Here is a 15,797-nt window from a genome sequence, read left to right on the forward strand (position 1 = left end):
ACAATCTCCAAAAACTTCTGTCTCTTTTATTTCAACTCTTCACACTCCCCAGAAGGGCCAAGCCCAAGACCACACACACTCTCCAATCATCTGTACACACACATGCAGAGAACTTTCGCTCCCTGTCTCACATACACACACGGTCACAGGAACACAGACTTCTGTACACATTCCTCAGGTGGACTTCCACCTCAGGACAACATTGGAAGTCCAGACAGCCTTCAGCCGGCAGCAAGTCTGGAGTATAGGTGTCAAAAGAGTTCAGACTTCCAGCTGAGACCTCCATCCACAGGGACCCACTGCCCCGCCTCTTTCTGCCTGTCCTTGTAACCACCCAAGTCGGACCGGGTTACAGATGAAATCAGCTGAAGTTCTCCGGGGTCCTCTGCAGGTTTGGAATTCCTAAAGGAACAGAGAGCATTATCAAGAGAGAGGAGGGCTGGATCCAGACATCCTGAGGAAAACGGGGACATTTCCAAGGCCAACACTCCCACTTCTGAGGGAGCACTAACACGGTAAAGATACAGAAGCAGATAAAGTCCTGGGCCCAAGGGTAGGGGTGGCAAGCAAGCAACCATGATGACCTGTGTTCAGACCCCAGGACTCATGCAAAGGTAGAAAGACTCCCAACACATGCTATGACACGGGTGTGTGCATACACATACCATACACACACAACAGTAAGAAGATTTAATTTTTTAAATCTGGGAGAGGAGCAAGCATTGATCCAAGACATTTAAGTGGGGGAAGGGTAATATCGGTTCTGACACCTTAAAAATGAAGGGAGCTACTATAAGTCCCAATCTTTTAAATGGGAAGAGACCCATTTCTGAGAATAGGCACTTGGGAGGAAGGTCTACCGGGCTCTCCCCCTTGCCTAGATATAAAAGACCCAACTCCAGTGACTCCTGGAACCCACAAAATTAATAGGGCATCCGGTTCTTAAGTCAGACACTCAACCAAGCACTTAGATTACCAAGCGCTACTCACCTGGAAGCTTTTCCACTGGGATCATGGGTGCCAAGAGCCCAGGTTTTTGCGGTCCATCCTTCCCACTCCGTCTCAGCCTCAGCCTGAAGCATAAAAGAGCAGCTGTCTCCCTGATACCATGTCTCGTCCAAGAGGACTGGTTAGCAAAGGACGAGGAATCATGACCGAGAAGACGGGGGTGGGGGAGGGTGGGGGGGGTGGGAGTGGCTCCAAACTCCAGCAGGCTCAGCGGGCTCAGCAGAGGGTGGGAATGGATGTGGTCCCTGGGCATCAAAGCAGCTGCTGGGCAGGACAGCTAAGGAACCAGTGGCACTCACTTACCAGAGCCCCAGTGCCAGGGCTCCCACAGCCAGGCCAAGGCAAGAGAAGATTCCCAGAGATGCTAACACAGCTACTTGCTCCAAGGGGTCCCTGTGATCTGAAGGAAAAAGCCCCATGTCCCTGGGAGAGCAATGATGCCACCTTCTGTTTAGGACTTTAGTCCTCCACGTGCTCTGTCAATCCATCAGACTTACCAAGCGGCCTTGGGTCTGGCTGCAAGGAAGGCCTTGCATGAGCCGGGCTGTCCTCCTGAGCTACTATTGCCTCTAGCTGCTGTCCGTGTCCCTGGCTCCAGTCGGGTACCTCATCCTGCAGGGGACCTGAAGAAAGATGAAACCCGAGAGGTGCACACAGAAGCCTCTGCCTTTCTAGGGCAGGAGCAGGGCTAGAACCTAAAGCTGAGGTAGGGGCCTAGGAGGCAGTTTCAAAGGGTGTGGACAGCTTCTGGGGATCTGGCTTGTAGACTTGCAGACACAGGATCTAAATGTGCAGAGGTGGAGACGTGGAGACAAGGGACTAAAGTCAGAGGAGGGCTGCAGGCCAGCAAGGCTATCGAATAGGACAGCAGTGCTAAAGGCCCCTAACAAGGGGATGTGTAAAATTGTCCAGTGGATGGTGGCTTTGGGGTGAGGGCCCCACCCTTTGTCTTTGTTTCTGTCTCTCACCAGTGCTAGGAGTACCCCAGGCCTCTGGGCTCCAGGTGCCAGCATCCAGAAAGTCCCTGGCACTGACTCGTACCGCGTGGGGCAGCCCAGCCACAGCATCTGTTATCACTTCCTCCAAGCCAATGGGCTCCACCTGAAGGTAAAGACGGCTGTTCAGGGTGTGGTCCCAATGTAAGTAAAGAACCCGCCCAGCCCCGGCCATCGAAGAGTAGCCCTCTCCCACGCTGCCATCCCTGTCGACCTGCTAGGGAGGGTCTAGGCCCCACGTTGGGTGGCTGATGGAACAAAATCTAGGTCTGGGATTTGGAAAATGGAAGCGTGTAGAGGTTACTTAGAGGGCCTGTGGTGTCAGCCAGTCTGTGTTCAAAACTCTAAGTGACTTGCTGAGTGGACCGTGGGCCTCCACGTCTCAGCTTCCTCGTTTGTAAACAGGGGTGACTATACCTAACAGAGATAACCTGTCAAATGTGTATTGAGGTACCCTGCAGGCAGGCAGCTCTGAATGCAGATTATAAACTAAAGGGACCGCTTCCCAGGACAGATGCCAACAAATCTTTGACATTTCTGGATGTGGAGATAAACTATTTTCCCCTAGACACAGGGGTATGGCTGCGAGGAGGGTCCTCTAGGTAAAAGGTATGCCCTTTCCTAGAAGTTATTCTCTCCCACCCCCTCTCTTTCTTTGTGTGTGTGGGGCTGGGTTGTGTGTTGGTGTGATGTGGTATGTGTGTGTGTGTGTGGTGGTATTTGTTTTTGTTTTTTCTTTCTTTTTTTTTTTTTGGTTTTTCGAGACAGGGTTTCTCTGTATAGCCCTGGCTGTCCTGGAACTCACTCTGTAGACCAGGCTGGCCTTGAGCTCAGAAATCTGCCTGCCTCTGCCTCCGGAGTGCTGGGATTAAAGGCGTGTGCCACCACGCCCGGCTGTGTGGTGGCGTTTGTGTGTGTGTGTGAGTGTGTGTGTGTGTATGTGATGGTGGTAGTGGTGGGGTATGTGTGTATGGTGGGATGTGTCACAGCATACGTGTGGTGGTCAGAGGAAGAACGCAGGATTAAGTCTTTCTGCCTTCTGCACTGTTTGAAGACAGGTTTTTTGTTGCTCTCAGCTAGCCCATGAACTTCTAGGCATTTTCCTGTCTCTATCTCCCCTCTTGCTGTTGGAGCACTCGGGTTACAAGCTATGCTATCTCACCTGGCTTTATGTGGACTCTGAGGATTCAGACTCAGGTCCCCGTGCTTATAAGTGGTTGTCTTGTAATACACTAAGCCGTTTTCCCAATCCCTCGAAGTGATTTTTTAAAAAGCCATTTCTATTTCCCACAGACAGGCTTGCATTACGGTTAGTCACCCAGGACAGGAGTGCTACCCGCTACAACTCCGGCACCCAGCTCAACACCTGGGGAACACTTATATAGAAAGGGAATCAGGTCTTCTAAGACCAGCCAGTGCCTAGAAGCAATGCAGAATATCTGATCTCTTAACACCAGAGACAGCACCAGAAGATGAAGACCGAGGTACACTGCAGACCTCACCGTGGACCAGGCTGGATGCTGTGCTGGTCGGTATTGCAACCGGAACTTGAGCAGAAAGTGGGGTTGGCGACGCCAGGAGGCAGGGTATGTCCAGCTGGCATGCAGGCGTCTCGGGTAACCAGGTACCGATTCCACCCGCAGTCCTTGGGGTGGATCAGGACGCACTAGAGATAGCCAGACAACAAGTTCAGGGTAAGTGATGGGTGCTCATTCCTTCCCACAGTGTGTGTATGTAAAGGTGCTTTCGTCAGATCCGTCCCAGGAAGGAGGGGAAATGTTGAATTTGATCACTCATTGAGCCTCAGGACCTGTCAGTCATTATTATAAGCAGCAACGCGAAAACAGAGTTTTGATAGCTTTAAGTGATAAGCAGATTTTTCTTTCCATCCACAGATGATTCGCTGGCCCAAATTCCAACCTACATATACTGTCTTCTCCCCTCCCACACTCAGATCAAGAAAATAAAGGGGGGAGAGGCTTTCCCCTAGGCGGGGAGAGCATGAGATCGGGCTGCCTTCAGCATAGCTAGGGTCCAGAAGCAGGAATGAGCTAGGCAGCTGGGAAGGATGCGTAGGTAATGACGGGAGCCTCTAGGGTACAGAGCCATCTGTGACGACTCTGTCTTTATGAAAAGGAGAAGACCAGTTGGAAGTTGAGGCAAGGTGAGTGTAAGTCTGTGCGGAGTCTCTGTGACATGGATCTGGACGGAGCCTGGGGTACTCACAGATGCTCTGTAATCTCACATCCAGTAGGCACGTGCTGGCACCCAGTGGGTTCACCTCGGTCACATTGATCCGGTACTCACTCCAGAACTCTGCCCCATGGACCACACATCAGGAGGCCTCCAGAGGGTCCTGTGGACACGGCCAAGGCCCAGTGGATGGACTTTCCTTAGAATGGAGGATGTCGTCTTGGGTTTTGGAAATAGGTCACAAGTTAAGAGTCCCCAGTCTCTCTGTCATGTCCTACCTCTGACTCTCAGCTCCTGGCAATGTCTTCTTCCTGGTAAAAAGGTTACCATCTGAGGTTAGGAGGGAAAGAAGGCCTCTACCTTCTCTGAGAATTTGTCAGAACCTCCCTCCCTGCTTCCCATACCCATCTCATGCCAGCAACCCCAATTCCATAGGCACACATACCAGACACACCCACATATACCTGTAGGAAGTAAGGTAGCGGGTGGGCAAACCTCTGACCTGGCCTGGACTCCAAGTACAGGAGAAGTTTTCATAGTCTACTGCTTGGCAGGAGACCTCAGGACGCGCTGGGGGAACTGGAGACAGAGGGCACAGCTGGAGACCAAGACATCCCTAGCTCCATCCTATCCCAGAGGGCTTGCACGGGTCCCAGGTCCCCTTGGGGAATCCCATGGCCCCTTCCACTAACTCACAGCCCAGCTTCAGGGTCACCATGCCCCCTGATACACCATCCAGGGTCTGGCAGACATAAGTGCCTTCATCAGGGCTGTCCACCTGGGCCAAGACCAGTCTGTGTCCTAATCCAGAGTCAGGTCCCTGGAGCAGCCTTGAATCTCCATCCCGAAACCAGGACACTGGAGTCCTGGAGAAAAGATGAGGAGATGAGTCAGAGAGAGAAGAGATTGGGCTGTACAACTGTTCTCTGAGAGCATCTAAGCACACTTGCAATCAAACCACGATTCTGTGCCTGGGGTGGTGGTGTGTAAGAATCATCTCAGGAGGCTGAAGCAGGGGGTTCATGAGTTTGGGGCCAGTTGGAGCTACATAGTGAGTTCCAGGTGGCTGAGAAGGGAGGGGAACTAGGAGCCTGCAGGAGCAGGAGCCTGATGCGGGGGGGGGGGGGGGGGCACAGTACCAAGTGCAGGGGGGGGGGAAGAAAAGTGTTCAGGAGCAAAGGCAATGGAGTCGGGGGCCAATATGTAAGAGGTCTGGATGGGTGCAGCAGGGACTCCAATTTGAGAAATGTACTTATAGGGAAGGAGTTGGGGCTGGGAGAGAAAACTCGGGTGGCGGGGAGCAGCAGCAGACTGAAGGTAGTCAGAAAGGGGTAGATAGCAAGCTCTCAAAAGTGCCACAGGACCTCTCCAGAGCAGGGCAGAATGAGGCCTTCACATATCTGGTCCCCCTGACTGTCTTATTGCCCCCCACCTGGGTCCCACCCCATTTACCCTGATTAGTCCCACCCTACCTTGATAATCACAGTGACTGAGTGCCCATGGCCTCCAAGACTTCCTCCTACAGGCTAAGAACTGTCTCCTGCTCCACTGAGTTGTGGGACCCCAGAACCATCCCCTCCTTCCCATGTCGAGCCCCGCCCCCTCTGGGCCTTAGAGCTGAGCAGGCCCCCTCCTCCACCTCTTCCTCTTCTCTCTCTCATTCCCTCCCACCATAGGGCCTGGGAAGGAAAGAGGCCTCCCCCCTCAGGCTGGAAAGGAAGCCAGAGACACAACCAGGACCAGCAAGAAGGAGAGGGGGGTAAGCCTCTGCTTATGTCCCTGTCGCTAGAAGATTTCCTTTGTTTTCACAGAGTCACCAAAGCCTACTTACTCAGGGACTCACTAGGTAGTTAACTAATGCAAAGATATTCACTTGAACACATGTGGACATAATAAAAAGAATTAGCACACAGACACACTCCTTCCTGTTCTTTCCACTCTCCAGCAATGTTTCCTTGGGGCACAGATGGCTGTGTTTCCAGGGGAAAACAGGCTTCACACTGGAGAATATAAGGAAAGGCAGAGACCAGCCCCCACCCCTTCCCTAGAGGTTGTAGCCATTTCTATTTTCCCCCTCCACCAGTTGGGCCTCAGCACCAGGAAATGCCTTTGATCCCTTGGTGCCAGATACACAAGACACACAGTTACCCTCAGATACAGTCACACACAGAGACACACACTCAGACACATTTAAACAGTTTAGCCTACTAGAGGTCCTATTGACACAGAGACACACGCTTCGTGTGTGTGTGTGTGTGTGTGTGTGTGTGTGTGTGTGTCTTTGCCCTATAATCCCTAAAAGCAACTCCTCACCACGAGGAGCTCACAGGAGCTCTTAGCAAAGACGGACCAGTGTCATAGCAAGGTTACAAGTCCTTGTGTGGCCAGAAACAAAGAATAAGTAGGAAACTCAGACAGAGGGACCCTGAGAGACAGACAGCCTGTAGACAGAACTAGAAAAGCAGAAACATGAGACACCTGGGGGTGGGGTAAGGAGGAGCTGTGAAGAGACATAAAAATCTCTCCAGGAAGATAATCATGGGGACAGAGAAAGAGATGTTAAGAAGCAGAGTCAGGCATGAAAACAGAAACACCAGAAGACCAGGGCACCAGGGCTATAGCTCAGTTGGTGGAGTTTGCCTAACATGCCCAGAGCCCTAGGTTTGACACCCAGTGGCGTACAAAAACAGATGTGCCACATCTGCAACCCCAGGAATCCAGAGGCTTTGGATACATGTGGCCCAGTGATGGGACTTACTGTCTCAGCCCTGGAGATGGAACCTAGGCCCTGGCTCACACCAGACAAGCGCTCTATCACTGATCATGCTCAGCCCCCACCAGCTCTTGAACAGAGGAAGAAGGAAAGCCATGTGGCTTGGGGGGGTGGATCTTGTCTATTGCTGCAGGCTGGGTAGAAAAGTCAGTTTCCCTCCACAACTTAAGCAGTTCCCAAACAGACAAACACAGCTTCACTCCCACACAGTCTAGGCTAGGACACAGGACACATCATGGTCACAAGTCTCACTGTTGCTCTATTACTGAAGTCACACATTAGTAAACACACACAAACCAGCCACCCTGGCAGACAAAATCTAGACCCCACAGAAGCTTCCCAAAACACATCCCCTGGTGTGGTCACAGCCCCTCTCCCAAACAAACACCTAAAGAAAAATTGCCCACTGACAGACGCATCTCCCCCCCACCTCGTCCCCCCCACCCCCCGTTGCTGCACCGCCAGCAGAGCCAGCTGGAATCACACTCTCAAACAGAGTCGCATTCACTGACAGACACACCAGATGACACCAGTTTCAGAGCCTCACACGCACTGACAACGCCACACACAGAGACACACTCATAGTCCATCCTTCACTCCCTGCCTTTCAGATCACACACCACCCTGCCCCGCCCCCTCTTGGCAGGACTTGGGAGTCAACACCTGGGTCCCAGTAGGGCCTCTCACCTTCTGCGGCAGCCGCCGCCAGCGCCCTCCGCCCTCACCCTCTGCCCCGGCCTCTGCTCCCTCCAGTGTTGAGCGGCGGCAGTGGGGGCGGCTTCTCCCAGCGCCAATAGAACGAGAGAGGTGAAGCAGGGGGGTTCTCGGCCCATTGGAGCCTCCAACTGCCAATCACTTCCACCTCCTCTGGACACTTCCTGTCCCTTCTGGAACTTAGAGGAGGGTGCCAGAGTAGGATTCCTAAAACAAAACCTGAAACTGCTGCGTTCCTTAGACCTCTCCTGAAGGCCTGTCCTCCCAGGGACATCAGGCCTGAAAGCGTCCAGGCCCTTGTCCCTGGCGTCCACACAGCCTCAGGTTCCCTAGTGAGCCACTGGGCAGCTGACTGTATTCGATGAAGGTGCCCCTGACTCCAGATAAGATAGGGAGCCAGGGGGTTGGTTGGTCTAGTTCTCTTACACTTTTAAAACAGTCAGGCCGTATCCCACGCCACTGAAATCAGAATCTCTTCTCGTTGCATCTAGATTCCCGTGCTGTTTTTAAAAACTTTCCAGGCATTTCCAAACCTTAGGCAAGGTTAGGGAGTGTGTGTTTATGCCCTAAGAAACCAACCAACTACCTAGCAAGCAAAGGAAGTGCCTGCTTTGTCTGATTTTCCAGCCCCAGGCAACATTCCCAATCCCAAGCACCCATCCCCCTTCCAAGCCTCCAAGATCTCAAGAAGACAGCAAGGAGAGAAAACCAGGGTTTTCTCCGTCAGGCCCAGTCACTTGTCCACGCTTAGTGTGACTTCTCAACCCCAAGACTCAGTTCCCCTGGAAAAGAATGGATGAAAGGCATTCTAGCCATCTCCACATCTGTCACAGCTCTTACTTTTGCTTTAGAATTTGGAGGCCACCAAGTGGTATCTGGTCTCAAACATCAAATGCCCCGTGGTTCCACTATCACAAGGAAAAACAGATTCAGAGAGGAGGTGGACTCAAGGTCATACTAGGTCCTGGGGCTCTCTCTCTCTGGCTGCCCCCGCCATGCTTAGTGCAATTCTTGTAGCATAGGTACAGTACTGAAGCGACATCTGCTGCACATGGAAATCCAGGAAGACAAGAACACAAAGCCACAAGCACGCTCCCAACCCGCCCCTTTAGCCCCTGTGGTCTGGAGCAGCGTCTGACTGTGGCCACTCACAAAACCAGGGTTCTGGCCAGCAGCCCAGTGTCTGGGGTGACCATGGGACTAGGACTTTGCTCACCCTCTCCCCACCAAACTTTGAGGCTGAGACTTGGTGAGCTGACAGGCTCAGTGATACAAACGGCTCTGGGCCTCCGGTAGCCGCTGCCAAGCTAAGAACATAAGATTTTTTAAACAGTCTCCTAAATTAGCATGCTATCTATATCACAAGCGAAGAGGATTGGAGACAATAGTGAATATTGTTCGGAGAGCAGAGGTAGAATTTTCTTCTCTATAGTTAGGGCTGAACACAGGGCCTTACATGTGTCAGACACCCACTCTATCACTGACCTATTTCACAGGTCCTTTGTACCAGACAGTCTCACCAAGCTACCCAGGCTAGCCTTGAATTTGCAATCCTCCTGCCTCGGTGTCCTGGGGAGCCAGGATTACAGACCTGTAACATGAGATCCAGCATGGCTTCGGTTTCAGAGACTAGGTCTTGCTAAGTGACTCACACTGGCCTCAAATTCACACTCCTAATGCAGCCGCCAATGTGGTGGAATCACAGGCACACACCATCATGTCTGGCTTGAAGGGGATTCTTGCATCAAATTTTTCAAAGTCCGTAGGCAAGAGTGTTTGGAGTCACACTTAGCCTTTACCCAAACTCCGGAATGTAAGAGTCCACACTACTCCTCTGGTGTCAGAAAACATGGTTAAAATGTGAGACGCAGTTTTATTGATGTCACATCTGCCCAAACTCCAGGTCCCAGGTCTGTCAGGTACAAAGATTCAAGGCCCTGATGTGGTCACAGTCAAGCGATGGCTGCCGTTTCCTTGTCTTTCTGCGCCAGGCAATAGTGTACCTCGGGAAGCGCCCTTAATCTTTCTGCAGCCTATAAAGGGACAAGAAGCAATCAGGGAGAGTAAGGGTCACCTGGAATTGTACCGAGGAATTCTGGGCCCAGGAAATACTGAGGAGGGCTTATGGGATGGGAAGATTAGTTCAGGATAGCTGGAGTCACCAGGGGGTGGAGTTGAGTGGCAACTGAGTTCTAGGAATGCAGAGATTTTTATGAGGCTCTTCAGGGTCAAGACTGCTGAGATCCCGTGAGGAAATGAGGTGAACGGATATGACGACCCAGGATGTGAGTCCTGACCTGTTCAGGAGTGAGGTCACGCTGGGCCTGGGCAAGCATTTCATAGCCAACCATGAACTTCCGGACAGTTGCGGATCGCAGAAGTGGGGGGTAGTAGTGGGCGTGGAGCTGCCAGTGGTCACAGGTGGCTCCAGTCCTTGATCCCGTGGGAGCCCCTGACAAGAAGACAGAGGTGATCTGGGAGGCCCTTTGTCAGCCTTCAGTCTAGCCCCTCCCCTAAGCTAGACCTGAAGATTATTACAGCTCCAGGTATTTTCCACCAGGGAGCTCAGGCATTAGGTAGCAATCAGTAACGGGGTCACCAAATCTCTCTTCTCTCAGTCGCAGCACCCATGCACTGAACAGTTGTTTTAAAGCCAACAAGTGTTTTAAGGCCTCATAGGGATTCTAGTTCCCTAAGCCAGAACCTAGAAGCCCAGAAACACTATCGGGGCTACCCCAACCCCAAAAGCCTTACCATGCCAGCCCATGGAGTAGGGAAAGGATGTCTCAAATAGGTTGTCGTACTTGGTCAAGAGCTTCTTCATGATGGAGGCGAGATCTGGAATCAGAGCCTGATTTTCAACCCCGGTGTAATGGTTTGTATATCCTTGGACCAGGGAGTGGCACCATCTGAAGGTGTGGCCTTGATAGAATAGGTGTGACCTGGTTGGAATGGGTGTGTCACTGTGGGTGTGGGTATAAGATCCTCACCCTAGTTGCCTGGAAATCAGTCTTCCACTAGCAGCCTTTGGATGAAGACATAGAACTCTCAGCTCCTCCTGCGCCATGCCTGCCTGGATACTTCCATGCTCCCACCTTGATGATAATGGACTGAACCTCTGAACCTGTAAGCCAGCCCCAATTAAATGGTTTTTTTATAAGACTTGCCTTGGTCATAGTGTCTGTTCACAGCAGTAAAACCCTAACTAATACAGAAGTTGGTACCAGAAGTGGGGTATTGCTGTGATAGGCCTGACCAAGCTTTTATTTGAAAGAATGTGGATTTTGGGACTTTGGATTTGGAAAGCAGTGGAATGCTTTAAATGGGGCTTAATGGGTCATCCTAGTAGGAATATGGAAGACTTTGTTGCTGGGAGTAATTTGAACTGTGTTGACCTGGCCCAAGAGATTCCAAAGGAGAAGAATTTCAGAATGTGGCATAAAGACTGTTTTCTGGTATTTTGGTGAAGAATGTAGCTACTTTTTGCCCTTGTCTGAAAAGTTTCCCTGAGGCTAAGGTGAAGAGACTTGGATTAATTGCATTGACAAAAGAAGTTTCAAAAAAGCCCAGCAGAGACTCTGTTCTCTGGTTAAGTCTTAAGAAGAGAAGTTTGAACAAGCACAGCAAGCTTAGAAAGGAAAAATATAAAATATATGGTTTGAGTATTAAAGGAGTACCAGGAAGTGAAATGGAGCAAAATCTTGTGTTCTAGGAGATAAAGATTAAGGGAGTGGGACCTTGGGGCAAGATTCTACCCAGCTTAATTAGATCCAGGCATGGTGGTACACACCTTTAATCCCATGAGACAGGCATGCTGATCTCTGCATTCAAGGTCAATCTACAGAGCAAGAACCAGGATAGCCAAGCTTAGGCAGTGAAGGATTTAGAAAACATAAAGCATGGTAATGTAATAGTACAAGGGGATCGTGTTCTAGTTCCTTTAAGCAGCAGAACTCGGCAGCTTCAGCCATGTGGCTCTGGCTCTAGAGTTAAGAATGGAAGGAACTACTGGGAAAATTGATGGTGGTTAGTTGGAGCTAAGGAATTAGCAGTGATTAAGAAGAGACCAGCATCACTGAGGTGAAATCTTCTGGAAATTGTTTTCTGGGAGCACAAAGAAGCTGTGTTCCAGAGATACCCGAGGTTGTACCTCATGCTGCGGCTGGACTTGGTAATGTGTAAGAGTCACTCAGGTGGTACTGCTTGTGAAGGAATGAAGGGATCATGGAGAGAAGCTGAGGCTTAGCACTGTGAGAGGCCAGGGAAGGCCATTGGAGAAGTGAAGCCTCAGCTGTAGTTGATGGCCCAGGACTGAAGGGGTCATGCAAAGAATTTGAGGCTTGGCACCCTGAAGAGAGCCTATGAGAGGCTATTGGTGAAGCCTAGTTGGAGTGGAACACCCCAGTGTATTGGAGATGTCAGTACCATGGGATGATCACCAAGAACAGCAGCCATAATGAAGTGGATCAACCTGAGCATAGAGTGCTACAGAGGACAGAGATGGAGAAGTGATGCCAGCCCTTAGGAGGAGTCCAAAAGATCAAGTGGAATCCCAGACACTGAAAGAAGAAGCTGTAACATTGAAATTGCCTTGGAGACTCAAAGATGTTAAAGATGCCAGAGCCATGGGATACATGCTGAGGAAAGCTGCTAACAGGGAGTGGAACCAGCCCAGGAGGAAGCAGTTTGTTGCAGTCAAAAAAGATGAAAAAGGAGTGGAGATCTGAAGACCACTTTGACATCAGCCATGGAGATGCAGAGTTTGGAGTTTGCCCAGCTGGTTTCCTGCCTTGCTTTGGGGATTACAGTTAATTAAGTTGAATGAATCTCAGAAGAGACCTTGAACTTTGGACTTTTAACATTGTTGCAACTGCTATAGACTATGAGGACTTTGAAAGTTGCACTAAATGCATTTTGCATTATGCTATGTTTAAGTATGGCCCCCATAGACTCATGTTTTTGAACAAGTCTATGGGGACCAGGGAGTGGAATGTAATGGTTTGTATATCCTTGGACCAGGGAGTGGCACCATCTGAAGGTGTGGCCTTGATGGAATAGGTGTGACCTGGTTGGAATGGGTGTGTCACTGTGGGTGTGGGTATAAGATCCTCACCCTAGTTGCCTGGAAGTCAGTCTTCCACTAGCAGCCTTTGGATGAAGACATAGAACTCTCAGCTCCTCCAGCGCCATGCCTGCCTGGATACTGCCATGCTCCCACCTTGATGATAATGGACTGAACCTCTGAACCTGTAAGCCAGCCCCAATTAAATGTTTTTTTTATCAGACTTGCCTTGGTCATAGTGCCTGTTCACAGCAGTAAAACCCTAACTAATACACCCGGGGAAGAGACGCTGGTCCCATTCGGGCTATTCTATCCAGCACCCAGTCAGTCCCATGGTCCTACCCAGGAGACTCACCATCACGCTCAGCGGGGGTCAGCTCAGGTAGCTGCCGCACGTGCCGCCGGGGCAGCAGAAGTGTCTGGAAAGGCCACACTGCCCAGAAGGGGACCAGAACTATCCAGTGCTCACTGGTTAGGACCAGACGTTCCTGGACGCACAGAATGGAAGTGAAGCGTGCAGGTCGCAGGGAGCAGAAGGATCTCACTAGCACCTACCCTAAGCCACCATAATATTCCTTTAGGTGGATGCTAATGTCCTATCCCCCTTTAAAGCACGTCTCTCTGTGAGGGTACAAGGGCTAGAGCCTCCCTGGGGACACAGGGCCTGGCTCTCTCCTACCTTCCTGAGGAGCTCTTGGTGACCATATTCCAATAACAAAGGTTTTCCATGCTGGCTGTGATAGGTCTGCTGGGATCGCTCTTCACGCTGGGCGATATCTGGCAGGAAACTGCTAGCCCAAACCTGTCAAGGGGCAAGCACCAAGAAGAGCAGGCCAGTCCATTATCTCTGAGCCTCCGAATTACCAATGTATTTCTTTTGCCCTATCCCTTAATCTAGTAGTCCTGTCCACAATGCCGGTGGACTCAGCCAAGAAAGCCATTAAGGCCTGTCACATACTTGCCTGGCAGTGGGGATGGGGGTTAGAACAGCCCATCATGGCTCCTTTATTTTCAAAGATCTATTGGGTAGAAAAGAGAGAGAGATTCAATAGTCACACAGACATCAAGTGAACCCCTCCTCACCATACCCTGTGGAAGCAGTAATGGTACTTCCCCAAACCAAATTACACCTCCCCCTCACCGACCTGCACCCAAGGGTACTGAGCACCCAGCTCCTCTGTGACTGAGGCCCATGCATCGATGACAGCTCGGATCTCAGGGACAGACATGAGTGGCAGCGTCACATCCGACCAGGGGTGGAAGCACATGACCTTACTAGGTGGTGAGGGAAAAATGACAGAGGGAAGGGGATTGGGTGCTAAGGGCAGGGCCCAAGCCCAGGTCTTCGTCTTCACCCTTGGGCTGGAGGTTGTAAGAGGGGAAACCCAAAGTTACCAAACTCCTCTGGCGGCCTCTGCTCGGAAGAGAGGGTGGTCACTGGGTCCTGGAATAAAGGAGTATTACTCTTTGTAGCACAGGTACCGGGGTCAGACCCAGTCTCCCTTCTCCCCAACAGTGGTTAAATTGAGGGTACCTGGATCGGGAGCATCGGGCTGCAGAGCCGGGAAGTCATTGTCAAACAGAAAGGTGCCATCATACGGGGGATTCACCTACTGACAAGAATAGGCTAGAAATACTACCACCTGATGGAATCCAAGGGCTATCCAGGCTGCAACAGGGGCGAGGAAGGCCCCACTCAAAGGATCAAATTTGCTTGCCTGGAAATGATGACTCAAAAGGAGGCGCACTGCTCCCTCTTGTGGGCGAAGGGGTAGTAATAAGGAAGAACTATTTTCTCCTATTCCAGTTGGTGGCTGTGTTTTCGGGCTTACCTCCCCATTAGCTCGTGTGGCCCCGGGACACAGAGGGTTGAGTGGGTCATGGCGGGGCACTGTCTTCAGAAGCTGGGGCTCCACTTGTCCTTGCCAGGGCCGCTTCATGCGATGAGCTGACACTAACACCCACTCGTCCTGCAGCGGGTTGTAGCGAATATGCTGGTGTTCTGGGGATAGTCAAGGATCAGTCAGCAAAACTCCCTGTCTCTCTCTTCCCCGAGTGGCTCTAATGCCCTAGCAGGCCCAAGTACAGGGACGCTCGGTCTGCGCAGTGTTTCTAGAAGCTATAGTCTGGCGGAGGGGAGTTAAAGGGTTAAACGCTTTCCGTGCCAAACGGCCTGCAAGCCCTTCCTTCCCTCGCCCCCCACCCAGGCCTCGGGTAGGAGTGCGGACCTCGACTCTGGGACTAGAACTTCCTACGGAAAAGGAAGGCTCGGCTCCGCACCGTAGCGGGTCCAGGCCGCCCAGCAATTACCGCTCGCCCGGAAGGTCGCTGCCATGGCGTCCGCCTCTGAAGCCTGCTGGCGCTGCTCAGGATCGGCTCCGCTGTGCGACATGAGGCCACACGAATTGACCTAAGGTCAGTCAGGAAGGTACACAGGGTAAGCGCCCCATTCCATGTCTCCCCCCGCCCACCCTGGATGATTGGCTAGCCGCCAACACGTGACGTGGGGGGGGGGCACAGCCTGCCACTTGAGGGCGGGGCTCGGGACCGCCACACACTTCCCCAGGTTGTTTTGATAATTCTTCTGCAAACCGGATTGGAGCTACTTCTCTGGAGAGCATCTGTGAAAACTGGTTGCTGTGTCCATTCCTCCCGCCACGGATTCGGGTTGCTTGCACGACATTAGGGCTATTTATTGGAGCATGGGCAACAAAACAGCTTCACCACTCAAGGACACTCCTGCCACAACCTTTAACTGCCAGTAGTCCATCAGAAAGGAGCCTCGTGAGTACACCGCCCCCCCAAACCGGTATGAAACCTCGATGGGTCCATTCTCAAGTTTTGTGCAGGTAACCACAGGTGTAGTGAGTTCTTGTGTTTGCACATCAGGCCCTGTCCTGTTCAGAAGACATCGTTTTTACTGAGCATCTTAACCGTGTGCCAGGCACCTAGGTTCTGTGTGGAGCATAGAGAAGCCCTGTGCAAAGACCAGCAGCATTCTGAACTCATGACCTGGGTCACCTGCGGAGCAGCTGTGGTTAAGATGCAAGTT

The 15,797-nt window shown here is 51.6% G+C and overlaps 1 protein-coding gene and 1 pseudogene across 2 annotated transcripts; both read right to left on the reverse strand.

Annotated features, from left to right (window-relative positions):
* Positions 1–6: 6 nt before the first annotated feature.
* Positions 7–7,802, reverse strand: LOC147004369 (interleukin-11 receptor subunit alpha-1-like; annotated as a pseudogene). Its single transcript, XR_015047463.1, has 9 exons — positions 7,657–7,802; positions 4,893–5,062; positions 4,230–4,430; positions 3,506–3,669; positions 1,977–2,109; positions 1,506–1,631; positions 1,312–1,408; positions 991–1,073; positions 7–402 (listed from the first exon to the last, which is right to left on the reverse strand). The product of XR_015047463.1 is annotated as an interleukin-11 receptor subunit alpha-1-like (transcript).
* On the reverse strand, positions 7–15,155 carry LOC147004368 (galactose-1-phosphate uridylyltransferase-like). The gene is made up of 21 exons (XM_085839389.1): positions 15,026–15,155; positions 14,578–14,747; positions 14,280–14,355; positions 14,141–14,189; positions 13,891–14,020; positions 13,708–13,764; positions 13,425–13,547; positions 13,101–13,233; positions 10,438–10,521; positions 9,981–10,135; positions 9,275–9,716; positions 7,657–8,591; positions 4,893–5,062; positions 4,661–4,775; positions 4,230–4,507; positions 3,506–3,669; positions 1,977–2,109; positions 1,506–1,631; positions 1,312–1,408; positions 991–1,073; positions 7–402 (listed from the first exon to the last, which is right to left on the reverse strand). The coding sequence occupies exons 1-11, from the start codon at positions 15,135–15,137 to the stop codon at positions 9,636–9,638; spliced, it is 1,170 nt and encodes a 389-aa protein (XP_085695515.1). The 5' UTR covers positions 15,138–15,155; the 3' UTR covers positions 7–402; positions 991–1,073; positions 1,312–1,408; positions 1,506–1,631; positions 1,977–2,109; positions 3,506–3,669; positions 4,230–4,507; positions 4,661–4,775; positions 4,893–5,062; positions 7,657–8,591; positions 9,275–9,635.
* Positions 15,156–15,797: the final 642 nt, after the last annotated feature.

This window comes from Mus caroli, unplaced genomic scaffold (genome assembly GCF_978045245.1).
Source record: "Mus caroli unplaced genomic scaffold, Mus_caroli_1 scaffold_6, whole genome shotgun sequence".
Classification (NCBI taxonomy): Eukaryota; Metazoa; Chordata; class Mammalia; order Rodentia; family Muridae; genus Mus; species Mus caroli.